At 42.8% G+C, this 16446-nt stretch overlaps 1 protein-coding gene and 1 long non-coding RNA gene across 2 annotated transcripts in view; one reads left to right on the top strand and one right to left on the bottom strand.

The window, feature by feature from the left end:
* Positions 1-3381: 3381 nt before the first annotated feature.
* Positions 3382-5029, bottom strand: LOC310759929. The gene is made up of 2 exons (XR_014546650.1): positions 4937-5029; positions 3382-3673 (listed from the first exon to the last, which is right to left on the bottom strand). It is a non-coding gene; the product is annotated as an uncharacterized lncRNA (long non-coding RNA).
* A 1129-nt stretch (positions 5030-6158) lies between these two features.
* LOC310759848 (deubiquitinase DESI2-like) overlaps positions 6159-16446 on the top strand; it is a 45870-nt gene continuing 35582 nt past the window's right edge. The window contains exon 1 of the mRNA XM_083607522.1: positions 6159-6285. Within this exon, the coding sequence (XP_083463648.1) occupies positions 6247-6285 (39 nt within the window). The 5' untranslated portion in view covers positions 6159-6246. The remainder of the gene's footprint in view (positions 6286-16446) is intronic.

Genomic DNA, 16446 nt, shown 5'->3' with positions numbered 1-16446 from the left:
GCCTCTCCCAGTATGCCCCAAGGAGAGCAACACCTTAGTGGTCCCGGGCCCTAAGGAAGTTAGATTAGCTTCAACCAGAGCCAGGGCCTTTTCAACTCTGGCTCTGTCCTGGTGGAATGCTCTGCCTCATGAGACCAGGGCCCTGCAGGATCTGATTTCCTTCCGCAGGGCCTGTAAGACAGAGTTGTTCTGCCTGGCCTTTGGCTTGGAGCCAATCTGATTCCCTCCCCCTCTTTCTTTTTTCTTTTTCCTTTCTCCTCCTGTGATGAGGCTGCATTTTAATATTTTAATGTTTCAATATTTTAATGTTGTATTTTAATCTTGTTTTTAAGTTGTATTCATTCAACTTGTTTTTATTATTGCTTGTTAGTCGCCCTGGGGAGGGCGGGGTATAAATAAAAATTATTACTATTATTATTTATTATTATTATTTCTAACAAGCACCCATCTCTGAAGATTTCCTATGCTTGAGATTCACTAGGGAGTGGGGAGTCTAAAAACAGCCATAACTTTCTCTTTTTCACACAAGTGGATAAAATTTGAAGACAAATGAGCCCCCCTACCCCCCCCCCAGATTAAGTCTACCAAATTTCAGGTAGATCCATCTACAGCGTTTTGTGCAGACAACCTTTCATTGTGTCTTTTATTGTTGTTGTTATGAAAGCAATTCATTAATATTTAAATTTGGGCCAGAATTTAATGCAAATTCTAGGCAGGGTTACTCTTTCTGAGAGGATGAAGCCTGGCTAATTTCAGAAAGACGTGTTATATTTATATTATTTCTGTTTTATGGCTATGATGTAGGTACATTATATTGTTTATTATTATGTAGTAAACTGTCTTGTCAAGGAAGGGTGGTATATAAAGTTCACAAATAAAACAACAGAGCATGCAAATAGCCTAATGGGTGCTAAAGGAGGGGGTAAGTATCTAAAATCTTCATAATACTGAGAAAAGGAAGCAACTGCCAGCATTGCACACAGCATGCAATCTGTTAATTAACAGTAATGGTTTCTTGGAAGCTATTAGAGGATATATACTCTAAGTTCATATTACTGTCAAAACCTACTTTAAACACCCACTTTACAAAATTTAACCAGGAGCTTCACTGTTTGTGTTCTAATATGCAGACAAAGCCCACTTCATTAAGACAAAGTTAAGTTAGAGTTACCTGAATGTCAGCAATAATTCTATTAAAAAATCACATTTTAACAGACCACATATAAAACATAGTGTTGCTTTGTTTTACAGTATCCCTGATAAAGGTTGTAACAAAATGGCATTGGCTGCAATCCTATACACTTTTACCTGGGAGTAAGTCCATTTGAACTCAGTTAGGCTTACTTCAGAGGCAACATGTATAGGATTGAACTGACAGTTACAGTTTCATGCACCGTTTAGTTCTTCATTGTAATTCTAAAAAAACACCCACCAATAGTTAGAGAATGAACAGTCTAGTTAACATTTCAGCATAAGTTTAAATTCTCCTTTTCTCCTAATAGAGTCTGGTGTTATTAGACTGGATAGATTGGCTAAAAATAATAAATTCTGGTTCAAAATGGGAGCTTGGATCATGGTGGCCATGGCAGCGGCAAAATATTAATTGAACCTTCCAAAAAGTACGACCATTTCCACCTGTTCACTTTTGTTTCCTGTTCTTCTCATTTTGCAGATGGAGAGATAATGACTTGTTCATTGGTGCTTAGTGAATTCACCACTTGTGAGATCAGCCTCAAAAGCTGAGCTCTCTAGCCCACTGTTAAGGACAAGCTGTTGGCAGGGGCAAGGCCTTTTCAGTGATGGCCCCACATATCTGGAACTTCCTCCCATGGGTACTACCTTTGGCCCCCTCCTTGATAGCTTTATTTTAAAAATTCTCTTCTACTTGACATTTAACTGATAGTTTTCATATTTTGATTCTGGCAGCTTTAGGCATCAATTTATCTTGTTTTAATGTTTTGTTGTTTAATGGATGTGTTTTTGTTGACATTTTATTCACAGAGTTTTACCCTAGAACTTAGACTGTAAATGCATCAAATAAATAGATACTGAGATGCAACTTGAAATTGAGGCTTTCAGTTCGAAGTCCTTGAAGCACACTTCAAGGGAGGTGCACTGCCATTAGATTACAACCAAATCAGAGCCGAACCTGATGCCCTCCAGAGATCATTAGAATATAAGTTTCATTAGCCCCAGAGAGCATGGTGAATGGTTAGGGATGCTGAAAACAGAAGCAGCTCACTGGGTGGGGCAGCCTCCCAACAGTGGGTTGCTATAGAGGTGTTGAGGAGTTCAGTGCAGTGGAAATACATTAGCAGAAGCACCAGATTGGCGGGTCTGCTGGTGCATTTGCACTGCACCAGCCTTCTCTTCACCACCACCCCAGCTCTCTCCCAGTAAGTAACAGCAACCCATTGCCTGGGAAGCTAGTGTAGTAGCACCACTTCACCTGGCAAACCACTTCTGGCTGTTTAATGCCTGGGATTAAGCCTGAGATGTTCTGCTTGCAAAGCAGTTGCTCTATAACTGAGCTACAGACCTTCACCTAAACCTGCCATCCTCTAGATATCTAACAACTTCTAGAAGGGCCACGGGATTTGGGGTAGACCATCTCTTAGCACGCAGAACATTCCAGATGTAATCCCTGACATCTCCAGGTAGGAGTGGTAATGTTCCCTGTCTGAAAACCTGGACAGCTGCCAGCTTGTGTTGATAGGACTGTGCTAGATCAATGGTCTGACTTGGTGTAAAGCTTGGTGTTATGTCTTTCCTGCTTCCCCTGCCCCCTGCCCAACTGAGATTTTTATCCAGCTTCCATAAGAACATAAGAAGAGCCTGCTATATCAGGACAATGGCACATGTAGTCCAGTCTCCTGTTCTCACAGTAGCCAACCAGATGCCTGTGAGAAACTAGCAAGCAGGATTCAAACACAGGAGTACAGTGGATGCTCGGGTTGCGAATGTGATCTGTGCGGGAGGCACGTTTGCAACCCGCAACATTCACAACCCGCAGCGCTGCATCTGCGCGTGCATGGGTCACAATTCGGCACTTCTGTGCATGCACAAAGTGCAATTTAGCACTTCTGCGCATGCACGAGACCAAAACCCAGAAGTAACCCATTCTGGTACTTCCAGGTTCGGCGCAGTGCGCAACCTGAAAACGTGCAACCTGAAGCGTCTGTAACCCGAGGTATGACTGTACTCTCCCCTCCAGTGGTTTCCTGCAACTGGCATTCAGAAGCTTGCTGCCTCTGCCTGAGATTTTTTCCAGCTTCCAGATTTGAGTGAGGGCTGGGGGTGAGGGAGTGATATTCACCCCTCTTCAGCCTCTCCCACCAAACCTCAGATGAAAGTCTGCTCCAGTGAGAATTCCAATGCACATAGCCTGCCCCAACCTTTATTATTTCCATTAATTCAAACCAGTGCTGCCTTTTGCAGCCTGCATTAACCTGACAGAGCATCAAAGAAAGTGGCTGGGTGGACTGAGTGGCTTGCAGTGGTTAGACTGAGCTGTTCCTCTGCAATCTCAAGGGGGCAGGATGGATGGCTGTAGAATCCACATTTCCCAGGTTCTCCAGTCGTATTTCACTCTTGGATGGCACTCAGAGATCCTGTGCTGTCACCCTGAAGACGATATTTCACAAAACAACTTTTGCTGCAGAAAGAAAAAGGGCTGGGAGCAGGAAAAAAAAAATGTTAGGTCAAAATTATTCAGTCCAAGAGAGTATGATGTCACATAGGATATTACAATCAATCAATCAATCAATCAATCACAACACTAGGAGTTTGGGATCCAAGCCATCTCCCTTGTAAGCTAGGGAGTTCTGCCATTGAGCTCAGCAGGAGCAGGATTGCATCCTTGGATTTAATGAGTAACCCAACAGATGGGATGTAGGCTGTACACACACACACACACACACACACACACACAGAGAGAGAGAGAGAGAGAGAGAGAGAGAGAGAGAGAGACCTCCTCGTACATCCCATGAAGCACGTCCTTGCATCTTATACATTCTAAGCATTCATTGGGATTAATGAGTCCCTGTCAGTCCTGTATTCTAATTCAGAACACCCCTCCTTTTTTTTTTTAAGTAGTGGTGCATAAAATTATCTCCACCATCCTGATAAATCCACTGAAATGTACCCTCTCTGTAGAAAAAACTGCAGAAGAATAAAATGGGTCTCCCCTCGTTCAGGAACAGAGAAGCGGGGGGGGGGGCAGGGGGGCTTAGGCAGGTGAGCCGGACCTTTTATCCTCAGCATCAATATGCCTGCTGGATCTTGCCATTCCTCAAATGGAAGGTAGGAAGGCTCTCTCTCTCTCTCTCTCTCTCTCTCTCTCTCTCTCTCTCTCTCTCTCTCTCTCTCTTCTGTTGAATGGTCCGCATGCAGCTGAGGGAAAGCATTCAGCTGTTGCCTGCGAAAGACCAGGGAATGCTGGGCTATGCTGATGTAACAGGCTCTCTGCAATTTTCATTCAGATGTGGTTGGCTGCAAGCTAGCAGCCAGCCTCAGCTACGCCTCCAACTCAGATGAGGTAATCCCAGCTCCCTTTTTTGGCTACTCCAAGCAGGATCTGCGCTTCCCCAGCTTTCAGGTCAGCTTACTCCCCTCCCTGAAATTCACCGGACACAGAAAGACCACCCTCTTTCCTTATCCCCCCTTTCCCTTCCCTATCTCTTGATTGCACATCCCACTATGTTTTTTTGGGAAGGGGAGGGAGGAGCGATCACAGGAAGAAATATACCGCAATGGATTCATACTTTACTCTGGCCTCCAGGTCCGATTTGAACGGGATTTGCGAGTCTCCGGCAAGGATGCACAGTCCCGCTACACCCCCGCAGCCCTAACTAGCGACGGGATAGGAGAAAGTCCACAACACCCTCCCTCCCCCTCCCCCCTCCTTCTGCGAGAAGTCTCAGCTGCTGTGACTGACCTCCTTCCCCAGCTCCTGGTTGTCGAATCGTCTCCCTTCGGAGATGCATCATCTTCGGAGAAGATGGAGTGGAACTCTTCTGCTCTTTCCAGCCACCAAGGGATGCTTCTGTTGAGGCGAGCTGGCGCAGAAATCAGGGGTCTGAGCCTCCAGTGCAAAGTGCTGAGAAGAGCAAAGTCTTTGCGCTCAGGATTTTCCGGGTCACTGCTGTCCTCTCGTCAGCATCTGGAGAGCTCTTTGCACGCGATTCTCGTCAACGGGTCTACAGTGTGCGGCTCCGAGGAATGGACGGCGCGAGGGACTTCAGCACTCTGGACAGCTCCTCCGCCGAACCGTTCCAGAGGCTGAACTAAATGCTTTTGTTCACGTCCAGCTTCCCTTTAAGAAAACTCATCCCCCTACTGAGTATGGGTCCCCCCACCACCAGAGCCTCAAAGAGTTATCCAAGCCTTTTCTTGCTTTTTTCAAAGAAATCTTATGAGATGGCTTGCTTGCTACACATCCCTTGAAGAGCCAAGGTGTTAAGACGTAAACCTCAGGACCCTGGAGAGCTCCCGCAGGTGCAGAAACTTTGGGAACAGAGAAGAGACCCCCAGGAAGCAGTGTGGTGTTGTTGCTTTCTCCTTAGCTGAATTTAAAGGCTCTCTGTGTTGCATAGATGTCCTCTTATTTTGTGTGCAATGCCTGTCAGAGAGCTGTTCTAGTCTAGAAACCTGGTGCTAAGCTTCACTTTAAGGTGTTCTATTATTATTATTTTACTCTTTACTAGAGCATCTCCCCGCTCCCAATGTCACTCCACACTTTGAACTTCATTATAAATATTTATACTTTGGCTGAAAGTCTGCTCCAGATTCTTCCCCCCACCCAGCCTTTAATCCTCTCGTCTCCCTTCTGTGGTCCCCCCCATTCTGAGAGATTTAGGACAAGGGTTCATCCACAACGCAAACAATCCAGCCCTTTGGTGCTGTTTGGGATTTGCAGTTAGGAGAGAGGCAGGACGGGGTCTGGCTTGAGCATGCTATACAAACGCTGCCACATCAATCAGCTGCAGTAGTAAAAGAGGAAAGCAAGCAAAAGACTGAATGTTCTGTTCGGAGGTGAAAGGGGAGCATCTTCACCAAAAAAAATTGGCATCAAAGGGCGGGGGAAGCCCTTCTTGGACATCCCCATCACAACAGACTATTCTTCACACAAGCATTTCTTCCCTGTGCAGCTAAGAGTGAAAGAAAGAAAAAACCCCATCCCTTTGGGCATTGCCACATCTGGCAGGGATTTAAAGGCTTAAAATCCAGCCTTCGCTGCAATCCACAATGGCAAATGAACCAGTGATTTTGAATGTTTATGACATGGTGAGTAAGAAACAATCTGATGCCTCTGTTGGGGTGGTGGTGGTTGGGGGGGCGGTGAGGAAGACGATTCCAGGATGTTGATTGGACAAGAGATTCTATTATGATGAGCCAAGCAGCACAACTCACAGCACTGGCCGGGCTAGATTTTCACAGCCATTGGTGTGACAGGGATGCTGGCGCCGACACTTGCTTCTTTGCTTTTTCACAGCCTGTCAGAGCAAGCTCAAGGTAAAAAGATGACAGGAAATTTTGGGGGATAGTACCTTGGAAAGGCTTTTCATCCCTCCTCTTTAATTTTCAAAAGCCCAACTGGGGATGGGGGGGGGGGGAGGCAGCGGGAGAGTTGTGACAGAATAGCCTGTTTTCATAGCTAGATGCCCTTGACATTCAAGGCGATTAAACACTCTAGTAGTCTAGAGGAATGGGGAAAGAGATTTAATATGTCAGACCCTCTTGAAACCTGATCATGCGTGGAAAAAAATACAACAGAGGTCAATGAAGTTTACTCCCATGTAAGTGTGCAGAGGATTGCAGCCTTCATGTTCACATTCCACATTAGGACCCCAGGAGCATGAGTGAAGCCGGTGGGGACACCTTGATCGAATGGGATATATTTGAAGATGAATATTGTCACCAGAGGAATACCCTATTTTAAGTAGCAAAGCCTCTATCACTGGGTCCTCAGGGTTCATCACCTTGTCTCATAACACTAGAACTCATATACATCTAAGGAAGCCAAATGTTGGATGATTCAGGACGGATAAAAGAAAATTCCTCTTCACACAGTACGTGGTTAAACTATGGAACTCACTCCCCCAGGAGGCACTGATGGCCTTTAGATGACTAAAAGAGGATGAGACAAATTCATGGAAGAGAAGGGTATATCAATGGCTACTAGCCATGATGGCTATGCTCTGCCTCCATGGTCAGAGCCAGTAATGCTTCTGAATGCCAGTTGCCAGAAATTGCAGGAGAGGAGAATGCTCTTATGCTCAGGTCCTGCTTGCAGGCTTCCCACAGGCATCTAGTTGGCCACTGTGAGAACAGGATGCTGGACTAGATTTGCCATTGGCCTGATTCAGCAGGCTCTGTATAGGTTTTATAATAAAGCACTTTCTCAGGCAGTGATGCCTATGAGAAACACTCTCTTCAGATTTTACCCAGTTGGGGATTTTGAAACTCCCTTTGCTGTTAACTTTGATCTTTTGTTGGTTTTCTGTGCAGTCCTCTCCTGGTGATGATGGAAATAATTTTGATTAACCCCTATTTTTAAAATGAGATATCAAGGAATAGGGGGTATTTAATATACAGTTTCTCATGGACTCTCAAGGATGACTTAATATATTTCTCTCTTATAAGAATAGGCTTGGCTGTGGTATATAGCCAGTACCTCTTTCAGTGATCCCCCCCCCTGCATTTTCTAATCTAATACTCAAATGTTTGTCAGACGTCACAAAACATCATCCAATTTTATTGTCAAATTAGGCCCAGCAGCTTGCTTTTTTTTGTAAATGCTCATTTTCACCTCTGAAAAATTTATGAAGGATCTGTTACACTAATGAAAGCTAAATTGTAGCAACAAGTCACAAAGCCCTCATTAAAGAATGATGATAAAAGGTTTTTCAGGAATTCCAATCAGAGCAGGCATATCTGAAGTCCGTTTTGGGGGCTTAATCTGGCCCACTGGTCGGTTTAATTCAGCCCCTGTGACAGTTTATTTCCTGGGGTAAAATCCTAAAAAAAAAGCTCAACAACTTCAACTGTAAAAAAAGGATAACAACTTGGGTTGGCCCTTTGGTTGGCCCTCACGGCCCTTCACTTCATCAAATCTGGCCCTCTTTGAAAAAAGTTTGGACACCACTCAATTAGAGTGATTACAATGTGGACAATTGGTTAGTATTTGATATTAAATAATTTTCTATTCTGAACTTTAATAATAATAATAATTTCTTATTTATACCCCACCGATCTGGCTGGGTTTCCACCAGCCATTCTGGGTGGCTCCCAACAGAATATTAAAAACATGATAAAACATCAAACATTAAAAACTTCCCTAAACAGGGCTGCTTTCAGGTGTCTTCTAAAAGTCAGATAGTTGTTTATTTCCTTGACATCTGATGGGAGGGCATTCCACAGGGTGGGTGCCACTACCGAGAAGTCCCTCTCCCTGGTTCCCTGTAACCTTATTTCGCGCAGTGAGGGAACTGGCAGCGCTGGACCTCAGTGTCCAGGCTGAATGATGGGGGTGGAGACACTCCTTCAGGTATACTGGGCCGAGGCCATTTAGGGCTTTAAAGGTCAGCATCAACACGTTGAACTTTGCTCAGAAGTGTACTGAAAGTCAATGTAGGTCTTTCAGGGCCAGTGTTCTGTGGTCTCGGTGGCCACTTTAGTTTGGTTACCGTTTCAACATTTTGATAATTTGCATTTTACAGGTTCTGGTATTTATTTATAATTTACTTATACCTTGCCCCCCTTTAGCCAATAAACCCCTTAGAACAACTTACAAAAATCACCTCTGTGTGGTCCTTTCCCTCAGGGTCACAATATGAAAACACAGGATACACAAGGGAAAAGAAAGGAAGGAGTGACAAGCAAGTTCAAGAACAGGTTCTTAAAGTTGCAGCCTATGTCTGTGGCAGTTCTGGATGCCTTAACCTTTATAAAGAGCAGTCTCTCCCTGGAAGCTCTCTTCCGCCAGATCTGTTATGTTGCTATAACTGTGTCCACAAAGCCATCTGTAAGGCAGTGTTTTGTTTTGAAATTGTTCCAGACATTTAAAGGCTCACCATGTGTTGGGTTTATAAATGGCAGGAGCGTGTGTGTGCGCGTGTATGTTTATTATCTCTATCTATCTATCTATCTATCTATCTATCTATCTATCTTCTATCTATCTAGTGATATTTGGGCTTACACACTTCGAAGTGCCCACCTAGCAGGGCACTGAACTCTCTTTAAAAAAATCATTGCAGATATAAGTAAACATTTCTAAAGAAAGCAGTCTTGCTTACTCATCTCTTCCTTTTGTTGGCCATAACCAGAATCAGATAAAAATTCTGTGCCATTTTAATGCATTGTTATTTTCAGGACATACTTAGGGGCTCCCACCAGACTAACTTGGCCTGAAGAGCAGTATGTGTCATGTCAATATCTGTCTGTCTGAATGCTCCCATTGTTTTAAATGTTAGCTTCTCAAATCATGTTGTTTCCCCTTTCTCTTGCATTGTTTGTGCCCTTCCAGTTGGAAACTGCACCCAGAAAGTGTGATTTATTTTCAAGGATTAACTCAAGCCCCATCTCCCATTTTAAGCCAAAGGAACACATTAGGAGCTTCTCGTCTCGATTTTTTAGGAGGTACTTGAAAAATTACTGCAACGAATGCTCTTAAAATATACTTATTTGCAATATTGGTTATTAATAAAGAGATTGATTTATAATTTTTTGCGAAATGAATACAAATCTTACATTTAGTGTTTAGTGAGAAATAAACACTTGTGTACTCAATTAAGTTTGCTCCCTATTAATTGTCTTTAAAAGTGTAGCTTTAGGAAGCTCCTGGGAAGATCAGCTGAGGAGCTGTTGGATCCCATTGATCTCCTCCACGGCAGGAGAGGGAGGTTTATGTACAGAAAAGAGAAGTCTGTTGCTGGGAGTCTCCTGGTGGACAACTTCACTGCCATCACTGTTCCATGGGCAATGGTGGCGGCCAAAACAGGGTGTATCAGAGGAGGCCATGGATCTGCAGGTTCCTAAGTCTCCTTGTTTCCATCACACTCCCCCAAACTGGTCGCAAAACTACACCAGTCCTGGAGCTGGCTTAGATTATTTATTACATTGTATCCAATGTTAGTCCTACTCAAAGTAGACCCCTTGAAACTAATAGGCATGGCTGGCTTACATCTGCTCATTTCAGTGGTTAGTTAGATACAGCCCAAAGTGATCAATGGGAGGGTTTTGGGTTTTTTTAAACTTGACCACAGCAAAAAAGAAGAAGAAGAAGCTACTTTCCTTACCTTGCACCTCATGGGCATGCCCTGAAAGCTTAATGAGTGGTTGTTTCTCTGCCACAGAATCACCCACCATTCCCATTTCAGGATTGATCTGCCCAAATGCAGTCCCTAAACAACTTGGACCAAGTTACCTAAGGGACTGCCTCACTCCACATGTCCCTTCCTTGTAACTGCAATCCTCATGTGGGACACTGCTGAGAGGTCACTTAGTTTGTACTATAAACTGAACTTTTAGTGTTGCAACTCCAGACCTCTACAATCAGTTACCAGCTGAAATTAGACTGGGGCCTAGTATCTTGACATTTTAGTAGCCACTGAAGATATTTTTGTTTTAGAAGGCTTTTCCTGAAGTATGACTCAGTCATTTTATGGCATATAAATTGCACAATTGTAATAATTTGTGGTTTTTTTCCTTTTTAATAATCTGTATCGTTTATATTTTATCTCTTTTTGTCTTATTGTACACCACTTTAGTAGCTTTTGTGTGGTACAGTTTATAAATCTGTAAAATAAGTAAATAAATCCTATTTATGCGAGTCCCATTAAGTTCAGTGGGGCTTACTCCCACGTATGTGGGTATAGGATTGCAGCCTTACTGTTTAATATAGTAAGAGCAGAATGTTGTGGCTTGCTCTGAATTTTGCTTGCTATTCCTTCCTTAGATTTCCACCCCCTTATTTATTTTTTTTAAATCAACAGTTAATTGTTCTGGAATTAATAGTATGCTTTCCAGATGGATTCATTTTACTACTATATTAATTGCTTCTTTGTTTTTTGTTTTTTTTACAAAGGTAATGGTTCCCTCAGGTGTGAGACTGGTAGCAGTAGTAGTAAATGCTGAAGCCTAGTTATGTGTTTTGCCTCCAGATTGTTACAGCTCAAATAGCAAGGTAACACTGCCCCTTTAAACTACAGAATTCCTCAGGGCACCATTTTGTCCTGAACGTTATTTAACATCTACAGTATATGAAACCGTTGGGAATTGCCAGTAGGGGTACTGAAGCATGGTGTTGTCCATACTCTGATGACATGCAGTTAACATCTGATTCAGGAGAAACTGGACAAGCCCTGGCTCAGTGCCTTAACAGAGTGGTGGACTGAATGCAATAAACTGAGTTTGAATCTGGGAAAATGGAGGTTCTATGGGTAGGTGGCTCCCACGTGGAGAATATACACTAGTTGCCAGTATGGACGCTTCTTCTAATGGCCTAGGTACGTAGCTTGGAAATGCCAAGTTTCTGATTCAGATCCAAGTTGGTCCAAGTTGATTCAACCCTCTTTCCAGGCAGGATCTGAACTGCATCTTATATTCAGCACATACTCCTATTTGATACACAATGATCATGCATCATGGCAGACATATATCTTTGGACTGGGAAAAGCTGTGAAACAACAGTTACAAAACAGTAACTGCTTAGTAGTGTAACGGTGACTATTGGAAGCGGGGTGACATCCAGGGATAGCAATTAACATGAATTTAAAGCTCTGTCTTGCCTGAGAAAGAATATCACTTGACTGTGTAACAGGGGAGCACTTTAGCCACAGGAAAGCATAGCCTAAGGACAAAAGTTCAATTAATGGCCTCTGTGCACATATGAAATAGCCGCTTCATGAAGCCCTGATGTCTTGTCTATTCAAGGATTCTAACTGTTTATCTTCATTGTGCTGGACATACACAAGAATGAAATGCCACATCTTTAATGAAATGTTAACAAATGACACCTATAATATTTTTTTCCTGTCACATCAAGTAAGTACTCACAACCACTCACCTTTCCTTTACTTAAATAAGGCAATGTAGGAGAAGAACATATTAAGTTTCCTGTGCAGACAAGAAACCTGTGAAGGGTGGAGAACAGGTGATTCATTGGATGGCTAATTGAAATTGTGGGCTTAACAATGGCATTTTTGTCTCCAACTGGATCAACCTGAATCCAAAATTCTCTGAAGATTTCTTTTAATGGTTAACCTGTGGCTGCCAGACAGAAGGCAAATGAAAAGAAAATCCCTGGACTCTGAAGGTCTGGTAGCTTCAGTTGCTCCTGCCAGCCCAAGAAAGTAATTCATATCCAGCTAGGGAAGTTTTGGTTTAAAAGAAAGAAATAATTCTCAGCAGTAGGTAGTGTATGGAATAGCAATCATTTGTCAGTCAGGGAGCTGTCAGGATTCAAGTCTGCCTAAAATAAAGCCTAATTCACAGACCTAAGGGCCAATCTAGTGTAATATGGATAACAGCTATAATAGCAAATAGTGATGGGGCAAATTTGCACTGAGTGGTTCAGGGGGAGAAGATTCAGAATACAAACTCCCCAAGTTCAGAAAGCCTCTGCCCATTTTTTAGCCAGCCCGGCCCCCTTTGAATTTGGGTTCACCTCAAAATGTGTTCCCCCACCAGCCATTCATCTTAGATGCTCTCCAAGCAAAGCAAATTATCTTCAATAAGGGGCAGGAGGTAACCAGTAGTGAAGAGGACTTAGCAGTGGAGAAGATTTTTTCCTTCTTCATTGGAAAGGACACTCCTGAGTGCTGTGTCCAATCAGGGAGAATGGGATTTGTAGTTATAGAGGTTATAAAAAACTGTCCTTTTCCAACAAGCCTTTTAAGTAGAGATCTTTCCTGGTCTGCATCTGTACTTGAATGGTTTTTATGTGTTTTAAGATGTTTTAATATTTGTGTATTTGCTGCCCTGGGCTCCTTTGGAAGAAAAGACAATATATTATTATTATCTGATTGGTCAACTACATATTTGTATTTTAAAATATTTCAGATTTTGAAGACTTGACTGCTTGCCATGCCTTCTTGTGACTCAAATAATCTCAGTCTAGATTTTAAAAATGTCCTTAGCTTTCAATAAACCCAGATCTAATAGCAGGAATTATTCTGAAGAGCTGCACCTCTTCATGACAATGTCAATCTCTGCTAGCCAGGAATTGCGTGTTTCTTTGGACTTCAAACAAAGTTTGGACAAACCATATATCCTTATAGTAAGTGGTATAACCAGCTTGGGATGGTGTTTTATTTAATATGCTACCTTTCAATTAAAACAAAACAAATCTCTTGAGATGACTTCCAATTAAAATAGACAAAAAACATCATAAAAACACAATCAAATCCAATACTACAGCAGATCAATAAACCAGCAGAAAGCAATGGTAGCATCATCATAAAACCGCATAGCAATAAAATACAGTAGTGGCAGTAAAAACCATCAATGATAATTTATGGGCATATTGAATAGTTTTAACCTGGCACCTATAGCTCATCAGGACTGCCAAGTGAATATCCTTGGGGAGAGTGTTCCACAGTAGGGGCATCACTACAGAAAATTCTTATCCCCAGACTCTACCCTTTCAACCTCCAATGGCAGGGGAACCTAGGTCAGGGCCTCCAAAGATGATATGCAAATAAGGCAAGTTTATATGGCATCAGGCAGTCATTCCTATAAGCAACTGTTTATAGTGAATATGTTTCATACTGGTATATTGTAGAAGTCATATTGTATCTGTAGTTGTGGTTTTTAAAAAAAATCTGATATGTTTCTGAGTCACTCTGTGCTCTGTGTTCCCCATTCACTTTTATGAGAAGCTTTAAATTGTTCACTTTTGGCAAAAGTAGATAAAATTTGCAGACACAGGAGCCATTCTAGAGTGGATTGACGTAGCCTGCCAAATTACAGGCAACTATCTCTGGTGTGGGTGTATGACACCTTTAATTTTTAATTTTGAAAAAAACAAAGGAAAAATATGTGGCTCATTATATTTTCTGCCAGAATTGTACTGAAACTCCAAAATTCATATTGGTTTTGTATTTTTGAGAGGTGGGTGTCTTTTAAGGGGTTTGCCTCTTATTCGTTCTTACCTTAAAACAATTAACAGGTGTTTGAGTGGTTGTACACTTTTAAAAACATTAGCAGCTTCATTTTAGCTGGCTTAGCTTTCCGGTATCTTTCAATATGAAGGATCAATGGAAAAGTAACACACAGTGATTTTATGACCTACTTTAATTTCTTTTCCTGGCACAACACATGAGTGATTTGCTCATTGATCAGGACTCACTGAACCACCTACAATATAATTAGCATGAGCAAACAACAATGGCCATTGAATTGCACTGATGATGCTTAGTTGGGAGTAAACCTGAGTTCTGGAGTGTACCACTTTGAATGGCAGGATAGTGTTCACATGACTGAAAGGAGAGAAAAGCCCTGCACAAAGGAAACATAACTGTCAAGGAGACAGAGTCTAGTCCACAGTTTACCTTACTATGTTTCTAAGTGCATGCATGCGCGCGCGCACACACATACACACACACATTAAGTCATGTGAGCCCCATCCTGTGGTCCAAAGTGGAAGGTTTAACAGATCATCCACTGTGCAGGGAATTTAGTCTGTAATCTCCAGGGCATTTTGGGTAAGTCTATGTTGGAGGAGGGAGAAAGGCAAGAGAGAATTCTAATTGTATGAGAGACTCAGGGATGTCAAATTAAGAGTCATAGAAAGGGATCCTCAGGATCATCTAGTCCGACCCCCTGCAATGCAGGAATACACAACTCTCCCATACAGGGATCGAACCTGCAACCTTGGCATTATCAGCACCATGCTTTAACCAACTGAGCTATCCGGGTGTGAAGCTAGTCCTCCACAAAGTGAATGTGGGACCTATGACTGTTTAACTAATTTAGGCTTGTAATTTGGGTTCCTAATATGACAATGTGGTTGTTATGCTGCCAGAACCAGGAACGTTAAGTTTTAAATCTGATTCTGAAAAGCGCTATTCATTCCAATGGATTGTATGCTGGCCCAATCATGCTCTTCCTCAAAAGACCCCATTTAAGCCATGTGAGATTCAGTCCCTGGCATCTCCAGGTGGGGCTGAAAAGACCCCTGCTGCAAACTCTGGAGATCCATGGCTGGTCAACCTACACCATATTGAGCTAGATGGACCAGTGGCCTGACTCTGTGTAGGCATCTTCCTATGTTCCTACCTTGAAGTCATCACATGACAAAGAGTCCTTGGTGATGGGAGTTGAGCTGCAACACTAGGGAGGTGGAATGGCTAAAGCTTCAACTGATATTTGTGTTGCCCTCAAATGGATCAATCCTACCTTTTCTGGGAATTGACAGCCCCATGAGACTGAAAACAAATCTACAATATCTTCCTCCAAATAACATTTCCCTTGGGGGTATGTTCAGCTTTTGGCTTTGCACAGCCCGTGCTCTTGACTGCAGTGCCATCAGCCCACCGGTCATGGCATGTGATTGTTATGGACACCCATTAGCCTAGAGCTGGCAGGTTTCCCTCTGGTCATTGCTTGGGGAATAACATAAAGCCAAACTTGTTTCGGCTGCTAAGGGCAAAGCAGCCAAAGGGCACCCTAATCCACTTTAAGACGAATGGGGGTAATGCTAAACCACAAGCATTTTGGAAGTCTCAGTCACCGCCCATCTCTAATTACTAGATAAATCACTGCTGAGAACAAACTATGACACTATCCCCCTCCCTCCCCCAAAATAAAAAAAACTGATTAATAAATACGGAAAGGAACTGGAAGATTCTCACTGAAGATGACGCTGGCGTGTCGTTAGTGTGTTTCAAAGGTGGGGAGATAGCGAGATATAAATGCAACCCTTGCTGGATTTAATGAGCTACATTGCGTGGGTGGCTGCATAATACCATCCAGAGCCTCTTCTGTCACTGATGGAGAGATTATGCTTAGCAACATCGCCTGGCAACCAATCACAGCGTCATGCGTTGCAGGAATATCACTTCTGCTAAAAGAGAATTAGATATTACGGTCATTTGCAGCGTAGTGTACTGTGGGCCACTTTAGAGTATAGGACCCCCAGGCTTGCTATCTCAGTCTACGCAAGCATGAATTGCTTTGCCTGCTTGGGTGGTGACCAGACAAATGCGTAGACATGTAGCAATGTACATGGTCATCCTTCAAGAAGCTGCACAGTGCTCCTTGATTTGCTTTTTCTTTTGTAAGTAAAGAAGCATTTTCTATCTACTGTAGTATATAGGTATATATAGTTATATAGGGTCAAACATTTATATATAAAAGCTAACCTCTGTTGCTTACACATATGCAGGACTGGCCCTACTGTTAGGCAGAGTGGGGGGATTGCCTCAGGCAATCGATGTGAGGGGC

The sequence above is a fragment of the Podarcis filfolensis genome (genome assembly GCF_964270895.1).
Source record: "Podarcis filfolensis genome assembly, chromosome: 1".
NCBI classification, from domain to species: Eukaryota; Metazoa; Chordata; class Lepidosauria; order Squamata; family Lacertidae; genus Podarcis; species Podarcis filfolensis.
This window is presented reverse-complemented; position numbering and strand designations above follow the sequence as displayed.